The sequence below is a fragment of the Sus scrofa genome, chromosome 15, assembly GCF_000003025.6.
Source record: "Sus scrofa isolate TJ Tabasco breed Duroc chromosome 15, Sscrofa11.1, whole genome shotgun sequence".
Classification (NCBI taxonomy): domain Eukaryota; kingdom Metazoa; phylum Chordata; class Mammalia; order Artiodactyla; family Suidae; genus Sus; species Sus scrofa.
This window is the reverse complement of record NC_010457.5, coordinates 16,955,318-16,981,322: the sequence shown is the minus strand read 5'-3', so window position 1 is coordinate 16,981,322 and position 26,005 is coordinate 16,955,318. Positions and strand designations below refer to the sequence as shown.

General features: G+C 40.3%; 2 protein-coding genes across 11 annotated transcripts in view; one reads left to right on the top strand and one right to left on the bottom strand.

Moving 5' to 3' along the window:
* Window positions 1–6,959, top strand: part of CCNT2 (cyclin T2) — a 46,930-nt gene extending 39,971 nt beyond the window's left edge. For 3 of the 9 annotated variants that reach the window (XM_021075755.1, XM_021075762.1, XM_021075761.1), the window contains exons 8-9: window positions 324–1,482; window positions 1,584–5,289. In XM_021075755.1, coding sequence (XP_020931414.1) covers window positions 324–1,482; window positions 1,584–1,651 — 1,227 coding nt within the window. In that variant the 3' untranslated portion in view covers window positions 1,652–5,289. Of the gene's footprint in view, window positions 1–323 lie in introns of all 9 variants that reach the window. The other 6 variants (XM_021075756.1, XM_021075758.1, XM_021075757.1 and 3 more) reach the window with 3 other exon arrangements.
* The window catches only part of MAP3K19 (mitogen-activated protein kinase kinase kinase 19), a 65,482-nt gene continuing 44,201 nt past the window's right edge, over window positions 4,725–26,005 (bottom strand). The window contains exons 10-14 of one of the 2 annotated variants that reach the window (XM_003483595.4): window positions 24,513–24,556; window positions 20,279–22,723; window positions 18,083–18,229; window positions 16,660–17,357; window positions 4,725–11,207 (exon numbers count right to left, since the gene is read on the bottom strand). In XM_003483595.4, the coding sequence (XP_003483643.2) occupies window positions 11,141–11,207; window positions 16,660–17,357; window positions 18,083–18,229; window positions 20,279–22,723; window positions 24,513–24,556 (3,401 nt within the window). In that variant the 3' untranslated portion in view covers window positions 4,725–11,140. Of the gene's footprint in view, window positions 11,208–16,659; window positions 17,358–18,082; window positions 18,230–20,278; window positions 22,724–24,512; window positions 24,557–26,005 lie in introns of those variants that run through there. The other variant, XM_021075753.1, reaches the window with a different exon arrangement.

The following is a 26,005-nucleotide window of genomic DNA, read 5'->3' as shown; positions in this document are numbered from 1 at the left end:
CTTTATAAACTTATTTAATTCTCATAATGATTCCTGTGGAAATACTCTCATTTTACAAATGGAGACATTAAAGCTAGACAAGTTAAATTCCTTTCTCAAATGCTGGGCTAATAATTTAACCTGTATCTGATTTAGAACCAGTGCTTTCAACTATTTGTAGCCTTCTTTTTATGCATCTAAATAAGGTGTTTATTTATTGGCAGCATAAATTCAAACCCCAGATGATTTATTTCCATGTATTTAAGATAGGGTTTTTATAAGCAAAGAAATCTGTATTAAATTTCCTTTGCTGTCATTGCTTCTTCTGTGTTTTATTTAAATAGGCTACTCAGACGGTTAAGAAACCAAAAGTAGATGGACAAGTATCAGAAACGCCACTTCTTGGTTCATCTCTGGTCCAGAATTCCATTTTAGTAGATAGTGTTACTGGTGTGCCTACAAATCCAAGTTTTCAGAAACCATCTACATCAGCATTCCCTGCACCAGTACCTCTAAATTCGGGAAATATTTCCGTTCAAGACAGCCATACATCTGATAATTTGTCAATGCTAGCAACAGGAATGCCAGGTACCTCATATGGTTTGTCATCACACCAAGAATGGCCTCAACATCAAGAGTCAGCAAGGACAGAACAGATATATTCTCAAAAACAGGAGACATCTTTGTCTGGTAGCCAGTACAACATCAACTTCCAGCAGGGACCATCTATATCAATGCATTCAGGATTACATCACAGACCTGACAAAATTTCTGATCATTCTTCTATTAAGCAAGATTATACTCATAAAGCAGGGAGCAGTAAACACCATGGGCCAATTTCTGCTACTCCTGGAGTAATTCCTCAGAAAATGTCTTTAGATAAATATAGAGAAAAACGTAAGCTAGAAACCCTTGATCTGGATGTAAGGGATCATTATATAGCTGCCCAGGTAGAACAGCAACACAAACATGGACAATCGCAGGCAGCCAGCAGCAGTTCTGTAACTTCTCCCATTAAAATGAAAATTCCCATTACAAATGCTGAAAAACCTGACAAATATATGGCTGATAAGAAAGAAAAGAGTGGATCACTGAAGTTACGGATTCCGATACCACCTACTGATAAAAGCATCAGTAAAGAAGAACTGAAAATGAAGATAAAAGTTTCTTCCTCAGAAAGACACAGCTCTTCTGATGAAGGCAGTGGGAAGAGCAAGCATTCAAGCCCACATATTAGCAGGGACCATAAGGAGAAGCACAAGGAGCATCCCTCGAACCGCCACCACCCCAGTAGTCACAAGCATTCGCACTCATATAGTGGCAGCAGCAGTGGTGGCAGCAAACACAGTGCTGATGGAATACCACCCACTGTTTTGAGGAGTCCTGTGGGCCTGAGCAGTGATGGCATTTCCTCTAGTTCCAGCTCTTCAAGGAAGAAGCTGCATATCAATGATGCCTCTCACAACCATCACTCCAAAATGAGCAAAAGTTCCAAAAGTTCAGGTAGTTCATCTAGTTCTTCCTCCTCTGTTAAGCAGTATATATCCTCTCACAACTCTGTTTTTAACCATCCCTTACCCCCTCCTCCCCCTGTCACATACCAGGTGGGCTACGGACATCTCAGCACCCTCGTGAAACTGGACAAGAAGCCAGTGGAGACCAACGGTCCTGATGTCAATCACGAGTACAGTACAAACAGCCAGCATATGGACTACAAAGACACATTCGACATGCTGGACTCGCTGTTAAGTGCCCAAGGAATGAACATGTAATCATTTGTTTAGGTCAATTTTTCCTTTACTTTTTTAATTTAAAAATTGTTAGAATGGAAAACTTCCTCCTGATCTAGCAGTGGTAACACCTGCTGTTGCTGCCACTGCTTCAATATTTGTAAGTGCTGCTTTATTCTTCATTCTGAAAAGAAGAGATGATAGTAAACAAGTCTTTATCTCCACATATGATAGTGTTATAAATACTGTAAAAGCATGGAAGGTGCAAAACTCAGTATTTCTACAATTGCAGCTAAGAACATTAGGGTGAATGGCTGGCTGCTTCTAGGAATATAAGATGCCTCAAGCATTTATTATTTATAATTTGAATACTGTAGCTATTTTTTTTGTTGCTTGGCTTTTGAATGAGTGTAAATTGTTTTCTTCTGTGTATTTATACTTGTATGTATGATTTGCATGTTTCAATGATAAAGGGATAAAACAGTATACTGACAACTGTTTACAAGAAAGTGGAGAAAAATGTACATACATTTTTGTATGTTTAGATATTACCATAAATACTCAGGATTGGAGCTGCTTGTAAGTATAACAATATACAGAATAACTTTATTTTATCTTGTCAGAGTCCATCACTAATCTAAAACAAAGGTGGCACTTTTTCATGTTAACCTTAAACTCTAGGCCTTACTGGAAGCCACTGAAGGGGTACACTTCACTACCAGATGGGTATGCAGTGCCACAGATGGTCATTTTCACTGTGAGGCACTGATTCTGCCTTCAGAGGTTCTGACCAGATTGGCTGCTGAAATAGCCCCTGATTTTCTGAAGGCTTGAAGAGGACAAAAATAAAGTTTACATACTCTTGATGTGAAGTGCATTTAAATGTTTGTTGGCTTGTTGCAGTACTATAAACACGGAGCTGTTAATAATGGTTATGTAGATTACTGTGATTTGAAAACTAAATTCACAAAAACTTACATTAGTGAAGAATTAGTAAGTTTTTTCTTAAATAACTTTAACACTACATATATTTTAACCGTAAACAGGAATCGCTTTTCCTTTAGCATTCAGAATGACACCATATTCTTAAACATATTCCTCCCCTGAAGCGTGTATGTGTGTGATGCCATATTTCTTTTTCAGGTAAACGCAGTCTTCCTTATAAAAATGAAATTAAACCTATTGCTCTCTCAGTTCTTTCATATTCTAACAATAAATAAAACAAAAAAGATCACTGACTGTGCATTGTACCTGTATATTATAGCTTATGGTTGTTACCAGGAAGCTCTCTGAGAAAAAAAGGTAAGCCTCCAGGTAAACAGCTAGTGGAGGTTTTACATTTGTTTGCACATCTCAGTATATTCTGTTGAGGTCAAGTTTGCACAGTCTTCTGACTTCTGAACAAACGATAGAATTTAATTGTTTAAAATTTGTCTTAAATGCCAGTAATATGGCTCTGGATTATCAGCTAATCTTCAATTCTGTGGTAAATCTTTGAGCTATTGAGTATCTTTGAGATGGGTTGAATTCAACTTATATTCAACTGAAAACTGTCTTAATCTTTCCTCTATGTGTATGAATTATTTTTGTTACAAAGCCACTGATATGTGCACAATTGTAATTTTACTCAAGTATGTTGCAGTTGTAAATATTAGAGAGTTTAATCTCTTGCTCTACTTTTAATTTAGCAATTACCTGATTTGCCAGTAGCGTTTTAATTTTTTTTAAGATAATTGTTCATTATTTTGTCAGTGTTATTTGAACTTAGGATACTAGGAGCCTCTTTCTAGGGACTTTGCCTAGCTAGCATGTCCTAACTTTGTTCTTGTCTTGCATAACTTTAGTAATCTTTGTCATTACATGTAACTTTGTTGCTCTGTATGGCATATTATTGTATCCATAAACGTGGTAATTTTGATACAGTTATACTTTTACAGTGGTACATAATCCAAGGACTAGTATAGAATTAAGATGAGTGCAAGATGAGGGAGGGAAGGGTTTTCTTCTTGGTAATTTAGATGTGAAACCTCTAAGGAGCTATCATGTGAAACGACATAGGGTTGTTGTGCTACTGTATAATTGGGGGTGATGATACCAAGAATTTTAATAAGATTTTGTAAAGAATATCCAGAAAAGTAGTGAGCTTATTTTCAGTATGACATAGAAAAACAATGTGAATATTTAAGGTCTGTGACTATACTTAAACTTCACTAAGGATTTCAGAATTGTTTTGAGATGTGAGAATAAAGGTAATTTTGTTGAATCTTTATTGGTGCTAATGATGGACAGTTTAAAAGGTAGCTAGTGTATATTGTTATGGGTCAGTACTTATTAGTACTTCCAAAATTGAATTTGAAATGCTGTGTATTCACTTTTCACTCTGTAAATGTAATTCTTTACAATGACTATTTATTAAAGGGCAGCCAGTTGTAATTTTTACAGGATTGTGTGAGCTATTCAAACTCTTTAACCTCTGAACAGGATATTAGCTTCCAAAACAATGGGGATAAATATGGAAATTCTTTCAAGCTTCATTTCCACTAAATGAGAACCCTTATAATTCATATTGCCATGAATTTAACCATCTCATTTGCATAAAGTAGTTTCATCAGCCTGGTCCCAATAGGCTCAACCAAAGAAAAAGACTCCCATGAATGGACATTATTACTGAGTCTTCTTGTAAGTAGCCATAAATAAACCAAAATAGTATCAAATTTAGGTATAAAATTCCACATGTGCAAAGTACTGTTAAGGTGATACATTTTTGATGAGTTTTTTTTTAATATTTGAACTATTAAAAAGCATTATCTTTAAACATCCTATAAAAGAGTGATTCATTTTTTAGTTGTGCTTTCCCTAGATCATAGATTTGTTACCTTTATGCAGAAGCACATTACATAGAAAGGCTTTACTTCTACCTCTTTCAACTAATTTTCCAGTATTGAGCTGTGCCCTCTAAATATTTGCCTTAGCTGTTTTAAAATACAATATTTTCAGAACCAAAGCAAAGGAGTGTTTTTTTTTTTCAAAGAAACATTCTCAAGGTCTACTTTACCAAAAACAAAAACAAACAAAAAAAAACATGGTAGTATCTAGTGTTAAGACCTTACAGAATGTTCTTTTATCTTGTTTAACCTGAGGTTCATTTTTGTTACAGGTATTTAAATACTTTGAAGTCATATAGTTACCCCTACGTTTATCTTTGAAAGCAGGAAAAGTACCTTTGATCTTCTATGTATGCAGATTCATTCCAGTTAGAGTTCTTAAGAGTCAGAGAAAATTTCTACCGTGGTGATAGTTGGATTTCATTGGGAATGTCATGAGGGGTACTCACATTACTTAGTACCAACAGATTATAATTATGTAGATTCCTTACTTGTCTGGCCTGTCTATCCTCTTTGATCTAAAGAAATGACTAGTTGAGGTCTACTTCAGATAACCAAATTTGAGGTGTTCTGTTAGTTACCAAATGTCTTGCCTTAAAAGCATTTAAGCATTTTTTGGTTATATTTGAGAATTTAAATTACTAATTTTTCTTCCTTAACTAATCTTAGAAATAAACCACTGCTTATATATGCAAGACTATAATATACTCTCTTAAGTACCTTTGGTTGATTAGATAGTTTAGGGTTTTATATTTACTATGTAAACAAGTAAGGATTTTTTAAAATGTGGTAATCTCTCTAAAGGAAAATAGTTGTATTGTCGATACCTCACCATTCCCAAATTTTATCTAAATAAAGCAGCTGTTTCTCACCTACTACCATGCTTAAATGGCTAGATGATTTTTAAGATACCTTTACTGAGAAAAATTTGAGAGTTTTGTTATGAAAAATTCTTAATTTCAGCAGTCTCCACTTATTGGAGAGGCAGTAGGATTCTCTAACCACATTTACCCAGATGAAGGATCAACAAATCCCACAGGTGGGGAAAACTTGGTGATAAATGCTAATCTCGTGGTAGTTTTATGACAGGCTAAGTAGGGAATTTTGCATTGGAAAAGCAATGCAAAATTTTGCATTGGAAAAGCACATTCTATTCCTGCCCTCCAAGGGTGCCAAGATAGAGTAGCAGTGAGTTAACTTGAGAATTCACAGCTATGTTAATGAAATTTGATTGCTCTAAACTGACACATACATAAACCAAATGATCAGAAGTTTGTTTGTAAGAGAAGTTTGCCTCTGAAACATCTGCTCTCATTACAATAGAAATGATCTTGCCAGTGGGTCTAGAATGTTCCAAGTGTTTCAGATCTGATACTATGCATCTGTTTTTTTATTCCATAATGTTAATTTGGGCACAGCCAGCTTTTGTTTCTGTGACTCCTCTCGTTCTGTTAACTTATTGGTATGTATTTTGCCTGAAGTTTCTTAAGGTAGCTTGATAAGCAAGATACATTGAAGGTTGTGTGGCTAGGAGTGATTCTGGTCTCATAAAAGTGAATTAACCTGTTCTCTGTGATCCATTCATCTCAAATAAATTCTGACAGCTAATTTCCTTTATTTCCAAGTTTGGGGAAGAAGCCTCACTTAAAACTTGTTTAGTATTTGGTTTAATTTTATTTGCCTGTTAAGTAATGAGTACATTCTTTTTTTAAGTTGTGTTTTTCAAGCAGTTTCACTTAGTTTGAAAGTTTTCACATGTGCTCATTTGTCAGCAATAATTGAGATTTCATTTTCTGAATGTACTCAAAACCCCCAAGGACTATTGAACAGGATGTTTGCTGATAAAAAATCCAAAACAGGGGTATGTGTATATGGCATGAATTCAATTAGACATTGAATTTCAGCTCAGTATCTATTACAAGGAATTATTAATAAAGTTTGTTTATTGACAACATAAATCCAAGGCTCTAACATGTCTTGTTAACTTTCAGCCCCTGGGAGATGTGGGAAATAAGGTTTCTTAATATAAACATTATTACTTATTTGAGTGACTTCATATCCAAGGAGTATGGCCACTGGGACCAGACTGTCCAAATCCCAATCTCAGCCTCATCGCTTAGTAGCTGATGTCCTTGAGTAAATTACTTGATTTTGCGCCTTGATTTCCTAATCTACAAAATGTCAGTTATAGTACCTATTCATTGGGTTATGTGGTTTAAGGCTTGGGTGATTGAGGAAAGTTAAATAGAGTAGTTGGCATTGGAGAGAATCTTAAAAGTGTATTATGGATATTGGAGTGGCAAAGGCCAATCCAAGGGTGATAAACTTGAGTGTGTATTAAACACTGCATGTCTTCAGAATTTAAGTTGTTCATGCTGATTTGCACTGCGATTTTCTTGTGGGCCCTCTTGCAGCACACCGACAAAAAGCAGGAGTATTTGAAATTATCTAGAAGGGAGATTTTCTGTAAAAAGTTTTTTTTTTTATTCTGTAAAAAGTTTAGTTATAACCTGCTTTAATATTGCTGCTCTCTTCATTCGCCTTTTTTCCTCCCTCAGCAATTTTCCTGCACCTCCCACTTGAAAGAAAATGGCAGCCTTGCAGTGGCTTTCATGAAATAGAGCTAGGATAGAAAAGTTACTTCTAACATTCATTTTAAGCCTAAATGTAAAATAAATGTCTTGGCATCATTAGAAGTTTGTCTTCATTTTATGTTGATAAACACCAGTAAGGGCTTTTTGTTTTTAGCATATAATAAATCACAAGAGTTTTATTTAAGAACATTACAAAGTAATTCCACTTAACCAAAATTAATAATACCATTTAGTAATTCACTCCACTCCATAGTTTCTCCACTACCCTCCCACTGCTTTTTTTTTTTTTTTTTTTGTCTTTTTGCTATTTCTTGGGCCACTCCCGCAGCATATGGAGGTTCCCAGGCTAGGGGTTGAATCGGAGCTGTGGCCGCCAGCCTACGCCAGAGCCACAGCAACGCAGGATCCGAGCCGCGTCTGCAACCTACACCACAGCTCACGGCAACGCCGGATCGTTAACCCACTGAGCAAGGGCAGGGACCGAACCCGCAACCTCATGGTTCCTAGTCGGATTCGTTAACCACTGCGCCACGACGGGAACTCCGCTATTTTTAATATAATGGAAAATATTGTATGTTTTTGTTTTAACTTTATAACTTGCCTGTTCCTGCAACCACCACCACTCCTCAAAGCAATGTAGGGCTTTACTAAATGAGGGGTTTTAATTGTATTGCCATGAAATTAACAGGCTTATTGAGACCTTACAAAAATCCAAGCATATACCCAGGATCATTTTCTTTGGTCTTTCAAGTCATAATCCATAGAAACAATTGCTTTAGACATGAATTCAGTCATGGGTTTTCACAGGTTTGTAAGTCATGATGAGACCAAATGCTACAGCTTTTTTTTAAGAGTGTTTGGTATTTCAGCTTTTCACAGTACAGTGCCATGCACAAAACTTTTTTTTTTTTTTTGTCTTTGATCTTTTTAGGGCCTTGGCATATGGAGGTTCCCAGGGTAGGGGTTGAATCAGAGCTGTAACCGTGTGCCTCTGCCACAGCCACAGCGCTGCCAGATCTGACCCGTGTCTGCAACTTACATCACAGCACACGGCAATGCCAGATCCCTAATGATGGGAACTCACGAAACTTAAAGATCTTCATTATCGGAGTTCCCGTCGTGGCTCAGTGGTTAATGAATTCAACTAGGAACCATGAGGTTGCCGGTTCGATCCCTGGCCTCGATCAGTGGGTCAGGGGTTCGGCGTTGTGGTGAGCTGTGGTGTAGGTCACAGACCCGCAGCTTGGTTCCCGCATTGCTGTGGTTCTGGCTTAGGCCGGTGTCTACAGCTCTGATTGGACCCCTAAACTGGGAACTTCTGTATGCTGTGGGTGTGGCCCTAGAAAAGACAAAAAGATGTTCATTATCAATGAATATACAGGCTGCCTACACCCAGTACTTTCAAGTTGAATCACCCAAAACTTCAAATGCAAGCTGCTTTATTACATAGCTGCTTTAAACTGAATCCTTGCAAGTGCAACAAGTAGGAATAAAGATGGCCTGTTAGGTGAAGGAAACTAGATGCTCGCTGAACAGATTTAGTGGTTATCTAGGAGCTACTCATTACATTAAAGGCCCAGGATCACCATCGTGGACAAAGCAGGAGAGTGGGTAAAGCCAAGAAAGGGAATCTCATACTCCAGAGCTTAAAAATTCTTTTCTACATTGGTGACTCTTAATTCAGCTACTGAGAAATGTCCACCATATTAATGCTGAAGTAGGTTAAAGCTAAGGAGATGCTCTAGAGTTGAAACTACTTTTAGGGTTTTACCTGAGGAGTTAAATTTCCTTTTGTTGAGCTTGAGGCCAGTCCAAGTACCTAACGAAATGACTTGAAAGGGCTTGAAAACTGGGGAATTGCCTGCTTAGAAGGGAGGATAATCGTAGAAGGGAAGGCAATGTATTTTGTTTTTTAAGGGATGGCTAAGTGAAAAATGAAAAGCTTTTGGACTTCTTGTGGCTCAGTGGGGTAGGAACCCGACTAGTATCCATGAGCATGCAGGTTCCATTCCTGGCCTCTATTAGTGGGTTAAGGATCCAGTGTTGCTGTGAGCTGTGGTGTGGGTTGCAGACACAGCTTGGATCTGTCCTGGTAGTGGCTGTGGCGTAGGCTAGCAGCTACAGCTCTGATTTGACCCCTTGCCTGGGAACTTCCATATGCCTCAGTACAACCCCAAAAAGGGAAAGAAAAAAAAAAAAGTTGATAAGTAAGTAAAATAAGGGACAATATCCCTTAAGATTTCATCAAATATAAGGGGAGAGCTATACAAATTGGGGAGAGACAAGGAAGGTATACCCACAGAGACACTTCTAAGCATGTCCGCCAAAGTAAAATCTTTACCTCAGCTGGACTGCATTTCACATTTATTTCAAAAACTCCTGAAGCAGCAGCTTGTTTTTGAGAAAGCTTGATAACTCGTGTTAGAATACACCCAAAATTAGTTTGAAGTTATGCCATCTTCACATGATAGCAACTAGTAAAAAGAATCTGTAGACCTAGCTTAAAACCATAGGTTCAGGAGTTCCATGGCAGCCTAGTGGGTTAAGGATCTGGCATTGTCACTGCTGTGGTTCTCTTTCTGTCCCAGGCCAGGAACTTCTGCATGCCTCGTGTGCAGCCAAAACAATAAATGTCAATGAAATTTAGTAGATGAATGGAGTCACAGCAACAGAAAACTTTATTATTATTATTATTATTTGTCTTTTCTAGGGTCGCACCCACAGCATATGGAGGTTCCCAGGCTAGGGTTTTAACCGGAGCTGTAGCCGCCAGCCTACACCAGAGCCACAGCAATGCTGGGTCTGAGCCCCGTCTGTGACCTACACCACAGCTCACAGCAACACCAGATCCTTAACCCACTGAGCGAGGCCAGGGATCAAACCCACAACCTCATGGTTCTCTAGTCTGATTAGTTAACCACTGAGCCACGACGGGAACCCCAGAAACCTTAAGAACACTTAACTAACTGAAGGCTATGTAGTAATTGTGACATGTCCCTGTTCATTTTTGCAAGGTTTTCCAGTGTCCCGAGGATAAAAGTGAATAGTGACTTCAGTGGGGATGGCCTTCCTTCAGGTGAAGTGAGCAAACTGCCCTGGAGAAATTTATATGCTGACCCCTTAACAGATGGAGCTTTTATCTCATCAACTGGCTTATGCTGAGCTGGTTCTCAATGTGCAAATGACCTAATTCACTTTGCAAATAAGACCTCAAATCGTAAATTACAGGGAAGACAGCCTGAGTTTTAAGGAGCCACCTTAATAGCCCAACTTCTTGTAAGTGGAGACTTTTGAGGAATTAGGGGAGCCTCTGATAATGAAAGGCCAAGCCCCTTAACTCTTCCTGCTAACATTGAGGCGCCTATAATCTGCAACACTATTGCTGCCTAGGAGTTCCCTAGTGCCTCCGAAGGTTAAGGATCTGGCATTGTCACTACTGTCACTCATGTCACTGCTGTAGTGCGGGTTTGATCCCTGGCTGGGGAACTTCAGTAAGACGCAGGCACAGCAAAAAACAAAACCCCAAAAAACACAAAAATTTCTCACCTTCCTCTACTCTCCTTTGTAAGAATTAAATAAGCCATCTTTACCCACCAAGCAAGAAAATACATTTTCTTCTTGTTTCTACAGTTAAAACTGACAGGGCAAAAATAGAAGGAAATGTCATATAAAGCAATAGAGATTATAGTTTCTGGATGATCAAAACTTTAAACACTGGAATAGGTTTTTGTTGTTTCTCATACATGGGTAATTGCTCCTGAAGCTTGAGGCTAATTAGCTGAGGCTAATCTGTAACTGAAACTTTTCAGTTAGCAACACTGCAGGATCTGGTTAAATTGGGTTAGATTGACTTTCCAGTAAGAAAACAAAGATCCCTTAACCATCATTTCCACAATGAAGCAGTAACAATAGTTATCTATAATAGAGCTGGAAAGTATGTTTTGATGTATGTTCAGTGACTTATTTTCAAGAAGGAGTGCTTCAGGAGCTGGATAGCAGAAGGTCGCTCACGCTGGTCCCTAAAAAAGGAAAAACACATTAGAATACGCAGTACCCAATGACACAGTTGCCAGCTACATCTACTTGACTCAAATTGCCAGTTTTCACAATGGAAATACAACTTCTGCCAGCCAAACAGACTTGGGTTGAGTCCAGAATCCAGATTTGAGCTGTGTGATCTTAGGCAAGTGATTCTGACTCTTTTTGTTTGTTTGTTTTGCCTCTTCTAGGGCCACACCTTTGGCATAAGGGTGTTGCTAGGCTAGGGGTCTAATCGGAGCTGTAGCCAGTGGCCTACGCCACAGCCACAGCAACGTGGGATCCGAGTCACATCTTCGACTTACACCACAGCTCCCGGCAATGCCTGATCCTTGACCCAACTGAGCAAGGCCAGGGATCAAACCCACCACCTCATGGTTCCTAGTCGGATTTGTTAACCACTGAGCCACGACAGGAACTCCCTCCAACTCTTTCCTCATCAGTAAAAGGATAACAATAACATCTAACTCGGGGAAAATTTTTAAAAGGTGTATATAGTAGTTCCCTGTGGCGCAGTGGGTTAAAGATCCAGTGTTGTAATTGCACCAGCTCAGGTCAATGCTGTGGTTCAGGTTCAATTCCTAGCCCAGGAACTTCCACATGCCATGGGCATGGCCAAAAAAACCCTGTATATACAGCTTTTAAATAGTGTCACATTAGAGTTCCCGTTGGGGTTCAGTGGTGATAAACCCAACTAGTATCCATGAGAAGGTGGGTTCAATCCCTGGCCAAGCTCAGTGGGTTAAGGATCCGGCATTGCTGTAAGCTATGGTGTAGGTTGCAGACAAGGCTCGGATTTGGTGTTGCTGTGGTTGTGGTATAGACCGGCACCTGCAGCTCTGATTCCCTTAGCCTGGGAACTTCCATATGCAATAGGTGCAGCCCTTAAAAGAAAATAAATAAATAATAAAGAGGATCATATAGTAATAATTCAAATTATTACCTATTATGATTCAAAAACAGTAACTATTTCTCCATTGTACTTTTGCTCAATTTGTTTGGGATATAATTTATAAATAAAAAAAAACACACATTTTTAGGTGTACAATTCACTTTTAATTACCATGAAATTTACTCTTAAAATTTAGAGGCATTGGTATCCAGGATTAAAAAGCCTTTAAGAAGTAGACATTTAAATGCGCTTTGGTGATTTATTGAAATCCCATTTGGTGCACTCTTGGATGAGCATAAAGTAAAGGGAGACAGTTACTCAATTAGTACTTTTGGAGTCTAGGTTTTTTCCCCTCAAGAAATCATAAAGCTTTTGCCAAAGAGCTAGTCAATGAACCAATGAACCAGTCAATATTTACGTGTCATGACCTATTCAAAGGCATCCTTTTTTTTTTTTTTTTTTTTTTTTTTTTGTCTTTTGTCTTTTTAGGGCCACATCCACAGCATATGGAGGTTCCCAGGCTAGGGGTCTAATTGGAGGTGCAGCTGCCTGCCTACACCAGAGCCACAGCAATGCCGGAACCAAACGGTGTCTGCGACCTACACCACAGTTCATGGCATCGCCGGATCCTTGACCCACTGAGCTAGGTCAGGGATCGAACCTACAATCTTATGGTTCCTAGTTGGATTTGTTTCCACTGCACCACAACGGGAACTCCTCAAAGGCATTCTTTTGGTTAAATTGGCTATCTTGATAATCTTGGAAGCAAACGACCACCAAGAACAGCATTTTCCAGTTGAAAATGGAAATATTTTAAAAAGAAAGTAACCAGAAACCCCTTCAAAAAAAAAAAAAAAACAAAACCCTCTCCCTTTCTTCTGCCTTAAAAATATGCAGAAATCTCTTCTGTCTTCAAAAATCCTTAAATGATTACTTTTCTAGCTGCCATCCTATTTCTTCTATTCCTGCCAATTTTCTCTAACTTGGCCAAACCCAGTGATTTTTCCTTAACATTTATTATCCTAAATCCTTACCATCTGGCCTATTTCTTTTTATACAAATTGCCTCTTAAAACTAACCATGACTTTCTCCTTACTGAAATTTTTTTTCCACACCCACACCCTTGGTATATGGAAGTTCCCAGATCAGGGATCAAAAAGCTGTGTGTGACCTATACCACAGCTGCAGCAATGCCAGATCCTTAAACCACTGTGCCACAGCAGGAACTCCTCTCCTCACCAAATTCAGTGAGCTCATTCTCCTTGTCATTTATGTAGCATTTGAAGTACTCACTGCCCCCTTCTTTCTGAAACAACCTCTATCTACTTGGTCTTAGAAGAAACTTTTCTCTTTGTTCTTCCCCCACCCTGGGGCAACTCCCCTCCCTCCCTTCCTTCCAGTGTGTAATAGACTTGATTCTATGAATATTTTGTTATCTACTCCCATGAGCATTTTCAAAAACATTTTCTTTAGCCCGCTTATTTTTTCATGGTTATGGCTACCTTGTAATTTTCCAATATGCACCTCCAGTGTTACTTGCTTTCCTGAGCAACAATTCCATAGCTTCAAGTGTTTCCTTCAACTTTCTCCCTGTCCCTGTTTTTTTTTTTTTCCATTATCCAGGCTCAAAACCATGAGACCCTATCATTCTCCATCACCAAGTCTTGATTCACATTCCTCTGAAATGTTTTAGAATCCCCTTTACACTTCCACTGCTTCTATCACCATCAAAATCCAAGCTGTGGATTCCCAAATGGCCTCCATTCCAAGTCCTTCTTCTGAATCTGCCATCTGACCTGCCTCCTCAAAGAACTTTTTCTTCATGGCATTCTCTGCCCCCAGTCCTCTGTAGTCTCCTGCTCTTCACTGCCTACTAGAACAAAGTTAAATTCTATGACCTGATTTCCCAGAACTTCTGAGACCTGCCCATAAGGGTACCCTCAGTCAGGCTTGCTTCTTACTGCACCCCCAAATTCATTTCTTTATTTACTTTTTTAAATGGCTGCACCCACAGCAGATGGAAGTTCCTAGGCCAGGGATTGAACCTACACCTCTGCAGTGACCTGGGCCGCTGCAGTCAGATTCTTAACCCACTGTGCCATGGCAGGAATTCCCATATTCATTTTGGTTCTATTCAGTTCTTATTCCTGGTTTATACCTGACCATCTCTACTTCTGAATCTTTACTTATGACTCTCCACACATCTGAGGAGTATTATAGACAACTAGGAAGATTCTAGAGTCCTTAGGGTCTTTGCCATAGAATTTCAGGAGACAATTGTATGCTTGCATATGACACTCATTAGGTAAAGTGCATTAGTATTCTTTCAAAAGGTTACTAACTATGGAGCCCTAATTTACATACATAATTTCACTTAACCTTCACAACAATCCTATTAATTTATCATTAGTGGTGTGAGTTGTATGTTGCTTTGTTTATGAAGCAACAGATCGAAAGGAGAGCCATAAAAACTATTTCACCCTCTCCCTTTAAAGCTGTGTGTGTGTGTGTGTGTGTGTGTGTGTGTGTGTGTGTGTGTGTGTGTGAAAGAGAGCAATGACAACTTGAAAGAAAATGAGAATAGCAAGTAGTTTCTATGGATCAACAATAGATAATCGTTCAATTCAGAACAAACCAACCACAGTAATTTTAAGAACTAAGACCAATCTTCAAATCTAGCACTGGTCCATATAATATTCCTAATACCATCATGTCCCTTTTGTGAGGTTTTTTTTGTGTGTGCCTGGAGCTTTGTCTGCAAAACTCATGCTGGAACACTTACAGATCTCTGCCCAGAACTGCCCCTGGAGTCTGTGTTGCTTGCTGCCTTGGCCTATGTGATCCCCTGAAATCAACCAGGACAGGCTGAGTCATATGTGCTGGGAGAGGAGACAGAAAGTCTAAAAGAGACACATTCATCTACAGACAGGGTGAACTGGAAGTTCTGGAGATACATTAAGAAATTCAAAATGAACCCATTCAGGGAGCTTGAGGTAGCCATACATGTTTGCTGAAAGCTAGGGCACTAGAATTTTTCACTGAGAATAAGAAAGTATATTTCTTTGAAAGGTAAGAAAAAACACAAGTATTAGGACAGGAGTAAACAGGCAACCTTCTGGGACTTTTCTCCTTCCCCAGGCATTATCCACTTGATGCTTGAAACCCTCCAATTAGAGATTTGTTCCTTTGGCTCAAAATGATTCCTCTCACTTTTTTCTTTTTTTATTTTTCTTTTTTGCTTTTTAGCGCTGCACCCACAGCATATTCAGGTTCCAAGCTAGGGGTCAAATCCAAGCTATAGCTGCTGGCCTACACACCACAGCCACAGAAACACCAGATCCGAGCCACATCTGTGACCTACACCACAGCTCACAGCAATGCCAGATCCTTAACCCACTGAGCAAGGCCAGGGAGCAAACCCACATCCTCATGGATCCTAGTTGGATTCGTTTCCACTGTGCTACAAGGGGAACTCCCCCTCACCTTTTTAAAATGCACATATTTCTGGAGAAACAATACATTAAATCTGTCAGTCATCAATCAGTTGATATCATCCCCTTGATATGAATGAATTTCTCACATACTTTCCAGAGAGCTGGTTTTAGGGAGAAATGAGAGCACTGTTTCCCGGAGAGGGGATGGAAGCTAAGCACAGGTGATCTCAGTTCACCATGGCTGGTCCCCGGGAAAATGTATCATTGGCAAATAAGGAGATCTTCAGCAATTTTTGCATACCCATTGATCTGAGGAAGATTTTTGTTTTTTTCTTTTTCCTTTGCTTTTTAGTCACACCCTCTACATATGGAGGTTCCCAGGCTAGGGGTCAAATCAGAGCTGTAGCCACTGGCCTACGCCACAGCCACAGTAACACCAGATCCGAGCTGCATGTGCGACCTACACCACAGCCCATGGCAACACTGGATTCCAGACCCACTGAGTGAGGCCAGGGATCCCAACCAGATCCTCATGGATACTAGTCAGATTCATTTCCACTGTACCACAGCAGGAACTCCCTATCTGAGGAAGTATTGTCTGAATCTGATAAAACATTTATTTTTATTTTTTCTTTTTACGGCCGCACCTGTGGCATATGGAAGTTACCAGGCTAGGGGTTGAATCAGAAGCTGCAGCTGCAGACCTATGCTACAGCCATGACAACACCTTATCTAAGCCACGTCTGCGAATGACACCACAGATTGGGGCAATACCGGATCCTTAATCCACTGGGTGAGGCCAGGGATCAACTCCAAATTCTTACAGACACTATGTCAGGTTCTTAACACACTGAGCCACAATGGGAACTCCAACCCAAGACATTTAATTGAGGCACTTCCTACTTGAAACATTAACCCCATATCCTGATACAACAAGGATGCAGTCACCCAATATTGTTAGTCATGATTCTTCTCAGCACAGAGTCACTCTTTACTTGATATCATAACCTGAGCAGAGTTTATAATGGGCCCTAAATTACAGGGGAAATGGCAGCTGCTTGGAATCTTTGGGGACTTAGCCTCCTCCTCCTGCTTTCAGCTTCTTACCTGGTTAGGCATACCCGCACGAAATCTGCTGCGTTTTCTGAGAAGTGTTCTGGTAAAGCAGGCATCAGCCCTCGGTGTGCACCAATGTAAAACATGGCTGCCATCCTGTCCATGGAAGCCAGGGGAGGCTTCCCTGTGGCCATCTCAAACACAGTGCAGCCAATGCTCCAGATGTCTGACTTCCGTCCATAGCCAGACTCATTGATGACTTCTGGGGCCATCCAATATGGAGTCCCATGCATGGACTTCAGCATGTCACTGTGGGTGCCATTTAAGCCAGCCCAAGCCAAACGCTTGGCACAGCCAAAGTCAATCAGCTTTATTATTCCAGTTGGCATAAGCATAACATTATTTCCTTTGATATCCCGATGCACTACACAGTTCTCATGGAGATAGGCAACACCCTGTAGAATTTGTTTTGTGTATTTACAGAACACCGTCTCGGGCAGTGGCCCAAAACGGTTTATAATACTAGAGATTGAACCGCCGGGAACAAACTCCATGAAAATGCTTACAATATTCTCCTCCAAACATGTCCCCAAATATGCCACAATGTTGATATGTTTCAATGCTTTGAGCAAATCTACTTCTTCCTGCAGTTTCCGGTATTCTTTTTCAGTAGCTGATTTATCAGAGGTATCCAAAGCCACCTGTTTTACAGCTATTAACTCTCCGTGGCTAGTAAGACCACAGTATACCTAGAAGCAAACCAATACCTTATTATTAAATATACATGATGATGCATGTCTTTTCCCTTCTCCTCCCCAATCCTTGTCTTTCTCTAAAGACAAGGATTAAATGCAAAGTACTTAGGCAAACTGAATGTTTCAGTGGAGCCAAGATGGAGAGAAGTAGCATGCATATCATAACTTGGGTTCAGGCTCGGGTTCAGTCCTTTCTTTACCAATTTGCATAAACACTAATGGGCTAGGACTTTAGATGGTTTTTTTATGCAATTCACAAAATGTAAGGAACATCTTTTGGGTTTTGCTAGTAAGCAATGGCTCTCTCAACTTCTGGTAACATATCCTGGATGGTTGAACAAAGAGAATTCTTGCCCATAGGATTTGGACCTCAGAGAATGAGAAGCTAGAAATACAATGGCCATTGTACCACCACATGGAGGCTGAAAATGAAAACCAGGATAGAGAGAGGCCAGATCCTGATGACATGGTTTGACCTCTGAAACTAGCTGTGCCCAGAGCCAGAGCTCCTCTAGACCCTTCAGTTATGTAAAGCAATGAACATCTTTTTCCTCAAGCCAGTTTGGGTTGGGTTTCCTATTACTTCCAACTGAAAGAGTTCTAAGTAAAAGGGTATGTGGGTGGGAAAGGGTCGCAGGAAGAATAGGGAAGAAGTTAGGGGGCGTCAAGGAGTAATGGGGATTTAAAAAATTTTTCATAACATTTCCCATTTAACTTACTGTGCCATAGGCTCCCTTCCCAAGGATCTCACCCTTGGTCCACAGGACAGGTTCTTCATATTTTAAACTATTTTCAGAAAATATTTTTTCATAGGAGTTGAAAATTTTCTCTTCTTTGTCATAGATCCTGAACCCATTACCATATCTCTGGAAGAATGAGACAAATAGAAAAGTCATCATTCAATTCTGAGCTGGAATTCCCATTATGGCTCAGTGGGACATAGTGTCCATGAGGATGCAGGTTTGGTCCTTGGTCTCGCTCAGTGGGTTAAGGATCCAGTGTTGCCACAAGCCTCTGCGCAGGTCACAGATATAGCTCAGATCTGGTGTTGTTGTGGCTGTGGTATAGGTTTGCAGCTGCAGCTCCGATTTGACCCCTAGCCTGGGAACTTCCAAATGCGGTGACCGCAGTCATAAAAAGAAAAAAAAAATCTGAGTCCTTGGGATGGAGAGAAAGTGTGAAGAATAAAGCCTTCCTTTCTTCTAACTTAGGACCAGCCAGAGAAGGCCAAATATGCACGCTTAACCAATTACATAGGAGGCCCCTTCTGGTTAGCCCACCTACAGCTTCCCTAGAACAAGAGCCTCCAACCAGGTCATGTCTGAAGACTTTTTTCCTCTAAAATGCTTTCCTACTTCTCCACCTGCTTTTGAATCTCTGCCAAATGCAAGTGATGGTGATTGACTCCCTTGCTATAGTGAGCTCTGAATAAGCAGCCTTTGTTCTTCACTTATTTCAACATCAGACACATATATGTAAGCATATATGCATACACTTCCACATGCATACATGCATTTACACACAAATATACATACAGATAGATACTCTCACACACATGCTTGCATGCACGAGCACACACACACACACACTCACACAGACATGCATGTGTGCACAGCCATAGCAAACCAGTCTGGTGGTCAAGGTCAGATGCATTAGACTGAAGTTTCATAGTCCTCTAGACCCTTGCTACTCAAAGGAGGATCCGCAGACCAACTAAATCAAGATACCATGGGAGCTTGTTAGACTTGCAGAATCTTGGTCCCTAGACAGACCAAATCAGTGCCTACATTTCAGCATGATCCCAAGAGATGTGCATCCATAGTCAACTCTGAGAAGCCCTGCCCTAGAAGTTGCAGAACAAGCATCTCTTTGAAGAGCTTAGACCATGTTTTCCAATTGATTGATCAGGACCAAAAATACTTTGTTTTGATCTCCTCTCCAAATTCTTAAAAATAAATGACAGTGTCGATGTTGAGGCGCAGTGAAGGTCCTTTAAGAACAAGACATCCCACGGGGTCACCTTCCTCGCGAAAGAGCGCCCATGCCTCCGAAAGGCTCTTTGGGTTCCTCCTCCCCAGGCCCTCCCATTTCTATCCAAAATGAAATTTCAGAACTGCTTGGAAACAGAATATCACAAAACGTCAGCTTTTGACACTGTGATTGAAAGGTAGGGTTATGGGCTGATTGTATTTACTAGCTTGTTAGCTTTTCTTGAATTTGAAATGGCAGGCTGGTAGATCCATCTCCACCATACAGGCATGCACACATGTACCCCCATCTCCCAGCCAAGCCTGGCAGCCTCCCTATCCGCTTCTCTGTCCGCCTCCCAGCAGAGACCCAGGTCATCATGTAGATGGAACTGGCCTTTTAGGACAAGGAATATTCCCATTGTGTGGTGATTAAGAGTGTGGGGCAGGGGGCGTTCCCTCATGGCTCAGGGGGTTAAGGATCCAGTGTTGTCATTGCTGTGCCCCCTGTTCGATCCCTGGCCCAGGAACACGCACGTGTGCCAGTGAGGCCAAAATAAAAATGTAGGGTGTGGAGCTGAAATTAGAATGCCTGTCCCAGAGTTCCCATCCTGGCGCAGCAAAAACGAATCCAACTAGGAACGATGAGGTTGCAGGTTTGATCCCTGGCCTCGCTCAGTGGGTTAAGGATCTGGTGTTGCCGTGAGCTGTGGTATAGGTCGCAGGCACAGCTTGGATCCTGCATTGCTGTGGCTGTGGCACAGGCCGGCAGCTGTAGCTCTGATTTGACCCCTAGCCTGGGAACCTCCATATGCTGCAGGTGCAGCCCTAAAAAGCAAAACAACAATAAAAAAGAATGGGACTTTCTAAACCTCAATTTCTGCAAACTGGAGATGTCTCTGAGGTCCCTTTCCACTCTGATGAATCTCTGATTCTAATGATACCAACCTGTATTTTGACATTTGTTGTTTCTTCACCTAATTCTTGCATGGTATTTCCTCTCTGACTGAGGACAAGATTTAAGTTTTCAGGATCCATTTCATTTGTCATTAGTTGGCCAGAGTTGTTAGCTTTCTCATCAAGAGCTAATAGTTCTGCGGCTAGACAACCTAAGAGTTCATCTGTCAATTCTTCATTGTTTACAGAGTCTAAGATTTCTTGGGAAATTGAATCTGCATCATTTAAAGTTTTTCCAAATGTTTCATAAGAAATTGACTTCTTAGCTAAACTATCATGATCCAGAGAACATGCCCAATGCTGATATGCTTGGGAAGAGGCACTATTCTGTTTCTCTTGGAAAGAGAAATTCATACATGTCTTAGACTTCTCTGAAAGGCTATCAAACTCTACATCATTAGTTAAAACTTGGTTGGCATTTGTTTTACCAAGAGATGCCATGTTCTGCTTTTCTTGTAGTACATGCTTGTTGGAACTCTCTTCCCTGGGCACTGCCCAGCTGTCTTCTGAAAGGACACATGGAGTCTGATGATGGAGCTCTTCAAGCTCATGCAGATCTCTGAGGCTTGTGGCAAGGATCTGATTGTTAGAAACATCTTCTTCATCAGCAGACTCTTCCATAGAGACTTCTTCAACAATGGACAGATCTGAGACGGGAAGGGATTCGTTCTGTTCAATGGACTGCTCATGAGTCTGAACCAAGTGCATGGGCTGAACTTCAACTCGGGAAGATAGAAAGTCCTTTCCTGAAGACTTTGCCTGCCACCCTGGTTCTGAAATACCATCACCATTTTCAGTGGCTGGTGGGTTGTTACCTACAGTCTTGCAACTCTTTTCTTTAGAAATCAAACTTTTGTGCTTTTGTTTAATGCCAAGCGAAGACTTTGGGGGTTTAAGATGCAGTCTTTTCTGAGACAGTCTTGTTCGACTATTGCTGGTCCTCTCACTGTGTACTGATCGACATTTATTGGTGATACACCTGCCCGATGGAGCTGAGCAAATCTCTCGGTAATATCTGTTTTCATGCCGTTCAGCCTCTCGCATGTGACAGTAAACAGGGGTCCCAAACATTTCATAGATTCCAGGTCCATTCGCAGTTGAATTGATTTCTTTGAACATGTCGCTATACTTCAGATCTAAGTAATTTAGTCTTGGCTCTGTTGGTTGAACAGAGAGAGGAACAGAAGACTTTCTTATTTCTGGATTTTTACAGATGCAAGGGAATGACTGCTTTTTAGGTTTCGGAGCACGGAAAGCTGATTGCTTCTTTTCTGTCTGTGGCATCCTCCTTTGAAACTTGGGTAATTGCCGAGGTCTGGGGTCCATGAGCCCCAGAGCAGGAAAAACTTGGGTTTTTACGCCAGTTTTATGCATGGGAGGCTTCATGGAAATGTCATTTGAAATCGTGAAATTCTGAGGTGTCCTGTTACTGGTCTTGATCTTTGAATCCAACTTATTTCTATGGATTTTCACTTTATGCCTGTCATTTTCTTGCTGTACAAGGATGTTGAAGCTACTGTTGTTATGGAGGATGCCCTTTCTTTTTTGGAGGCTTGGTTTGGTTATGGATGGTTCCTTGGGAGTTCCATCTCCAGGGAAATTGATGTGGATCAGAGGCACCATCCCATTAATTTCTGGTTTGGTTGCCTCCTCTATTTTTATGTTGGTCTCCATGCTGCTATGATCTGCTGGGAGCTTTTCAATGGGCTCATCAGTGAATACATTGGACAAATTTTTAAGAAGAGTGTACTCATCTGAAAAGTGATTTAGCTCAATTGCTTCCCCTTTATGTACTGAAGCACTTTTTGAATAAGCTCTATCATTTCTAGTCCCTTCATCCTGGCTTAGAGTTATTTGTGAAGGCAGGGCTTCTTGGAACTTGATTGGTGGAGTATATCCAACTTCTGAATCTTGTTCACAGTTTCTGGCTACGGAACCCTCTTTCTTTGCTGATGAAAGAGTTTGAGAGTTCCCTTCTGCTTTTCTCAGTTCATCACCATGGCAGTCAATGTCCATTTCCCTCTCTAAAGGAATATTGCCTTCCCTGAAATTCTCAAAGGACGCCAAAGAGTGCCCTTTCTCAAAGCGAGAGATTTCAATGTTGACACATCCTTCGGTTTCCCTGGGTTTCCTATTCTCCTCGGCCTCCAAGTGTTGTCTGTGACGGTGAGCCTTCCAAAAAGAGCACATGTTTCTGGACCAAATAGAGTTATCCCAGGACCTGAGGGTCTGATCCACTAACACCTTGAACGGTGTTTCCTTCTGCATGTTTGTTGGTTTAAATTCATCAGATTGGCTAACAGATGCTGAGAGCTTCGGTATGAAGGCTATGAGGCTTGGAATATTTATTTCTCTCTCTTTTTGATCCTTGTGACTTGGGGGGATTGTAAGTAGGCCAGATCTCATAGGCAAGAGTGATAATGGTGGCAGAGGGAACTAAAAGGAAAGAAAGAAAAAGCTAATGACCAACCACAGCTGTGGTAATGCTAGATACCCAACCCATTGGTTGGGCCTGGGGATGAAACCCAAACCTCTGCAGAGACCTGAGCCGCTGCAGTTGGATTCTTGACCCATTGAGCCACATCAGGAATTTTGTGCCTATTATGTTAACTGGTTTAAAGCAACCTGAAGAGATTTTAAGTTTCTCTTTAGGAAGGCCTTTAAAGTACATAGTTATCCTGAAGATCACAACATTAAAAACTAAAATGTCATTCCTGGGTTTTTGTCTTATTGTTTTTTGTTTTAGAACCAAGGTAAGACAATACTTTTCAAAGCCAATATTAGAAGTTACTAATAATTGTGGCACAATGGGTTCAACAGTGTCTCTGTAGCACCAGGATGTAACATGTGTAAAAATTCATGGTTATACATTTAAAATAAAGGTCTATTAATGTAAACATTAAAAATTTAAAGGTGAGTTATTTTATTTTATTTTATGTATTTTTTTAAAGGTGAGTTATTTTATTCATACTCTCTTTTCTGTTTACTTTCCATAGAATTGATCCAAGATTTTAAAATTCCCACTTAGAACAGCTTAAAATTGCTGTTACAATTGCTGTAACAGTGATTAGGTTACAGACTAACTCAGAGTTGCTGTCTGGAACACGACTGCTCCTCGTTCCTTGGCTATGTTGTTTTGTTAAGGGTGTTCCACCCAATACCCTTGAGTGTTAGTGTTCTGAATGGTTTTCAATTCTCTTTGGCCCTCCAAATACTGTCAAATTAAGCTAGTTTATATCATTATCAACCTCTAGAGGTCAGTGTAACCCAATACATAACATGCAGCTTTTTTTTGTCTATTAAGCTATAAACTTTTTTCTTTCTCTCGTTTTTTTCTTTTTCTTTCTTTCTTTTTTTTTTTTTTTTTGGCCGCAGCCTGATGTGGGATCTCAGACCCCAGTCCAAGAATTTAACCCAGGCCTCAGCAGTGAAAGTGCTAGAATGAAGGTGAAGGACTCCCAGCCACTAAACCACTAGGGAAATCCTAAACTCTTCAAATTCACACTTTTCACAGTAGCCTTTCCCACATGTACACAGACTTGATACCAGATTATACCAGAATATTTATGGGCATAGGTCCTGAGTGGTAACTGAGAGCTATATGTTTAATTTTCATTCTGTTGCCACCTATATGTAAGAAGAAAGGAAAAAGAAAGGAACCTGACACTTCCAGGCATTAGAACTAGGTGGGAGGCAGTGAAATCCCCTAGTTTTATGGATAGCTTTCCTCTGTCTCTCAAACATAGAGACAAGTTCTCCCAGTGCTTAAGGATCTCCCTAGTAGTGGCCATTATTTTTTTTTCTTAAGGCCAATAAGCTCTTTTCAACACTAAGCAGTATCTAAGCATTTTCTCAAAGGCTCATAGGATACAGAAGAGTCAGACAGTTGAGAGCATCTTTCCAAATGCTTGCAAATTAGACAACTAGAAAAATCTTTCTACCAATGGAAAAAGAATCTGTTAATTTCTCAATATGTTAAAAGAAGACACATTAAATGTGTCTAAAAGAGCTACTCACTTCCTTATCTGGACAGCAGGAAATACCTGAGAAAAGTAATATACATGTCAAGATACAACTTTCCCAACTATAAATGACATGAGTTTTTTTTTTTTTCTCCAAGGTATCATTGCTAAAGATTTTGTTTCTGAGTTCTTTGATAGAATTTGTCTCTAACAAGATTCTTTGCTTTTAATTCTTAAGTTAGAAATGCTCAGACTAATCTTACCTCAATTCTTCGGCTGCTATATTTCATATCAGAGGTAGAAAACTCTGTAACAAGAAAAATATCACAATAACCAGATATTCTTAGTAATAGAGTGAACACAGTCAGCCTTAAGCCAAGGGTTTGGGGAATGGAGTGATCTTGATGCTGAGGTCTGAGGAAAAGTTGTTAAAATGAAGTTTTTCCAAGTGTAATCCACATGGAGGTGCATATGGAATGATTGCAGAAAACTACTGCCACTGAAAGGGGTTGTTTTATGGGTAATGTTGCTCTTTTTTTTTTTTCCTGTGGTATGCAAAATTTCATGGGCCAGGGCTTGAACCTACGCCACAGCAGTGACAACACTGGATCCTTAACCACTAGCCATCAGGGAACTCTCCATTGTTGCTTTTTATATACATATGTTATATATGTATTTATGTCATAAATATAACATTTGCAGATAGATTTATTTATATTTATATTCCTTCTAGAAACACAAGATCTTTGAATCAGAAGACAGAGCATTTGTCACTCACAGGACACCAGTTCCCTTCACACCAATTCCCCATAGGTTGACACAATAAGAACCATATGTTTACCTGCACAGATAGTAAGGTTGCACCACAGGAGGATACCCAAAAATTATGAGACTCAGAGCTTTGATGGAGTGTTGGTTGTTTGATCTATCTTTTTCTTTCTTTCTTTCTTTTTTTTTTTTTTTTTGTCTTTTTTGCCATTTCTTGGGCCACTCCTGCAGCATATGGAGGTTCCCAGGCTAGGGATCAAATCGGAGCTGTAGCCACCAGCCTACGCCAGAGCCACAGCAATGAGGGATTCGAGCCGTGTCTACAACCTACACCACAGCTCATGGCAACGCCGGATCGCCAACCCACTGAGCAAGGCCAGGGATAGAATCTGAAACCTCATGTTTCCTAGTCGGATTTGTTAACCACTCCATCACGACGGGAACTCCGAGCTATCTTTTTCTTTTAAGAAAGACCTTTACTGTATCTCCAGGAGAAAGAGGAAATGTGTCTTTGGGGTTTTTTTGGTTTTGTTTTTTTTGTTTTGTTTTGTTGTTGTTGTTGTTGTTTTTTTTTTTGGTTAGTTTGTTTTTGATTTTTATTTTTTCCCCTAGAAAGTAAGCAAACAGCTCCTGGCAAAATAAGCCTCCATCAGATTTCCCGTGGTGTTGCAGCAGAAACGAATTCGATTAGGAACCATGAGGTTTCGGGTTCGATCCCTGCCCCTGTTCAGTGGGTTAACGATCCGGCATTGCTGTGAGCTGTGGTGTAGGTCACAGACACGGCTCGGATCCCGCGTTGCTGTGGCTCTGGCGTAGGCCAGTGGCTACAGCTCCGATTGGACCCCTAGCCTGGGAACCTCCATATGCCACGGAAGTGGCCCAAAAAAATAGCAAAAAGACAAAAAGACAAAAAAAAAAAAAAAAAAAAAAAAAGAAGCCTTAAACTTTAAAAAAAAAGAAAGAGAACAAACACTGGACTGGTAAACCC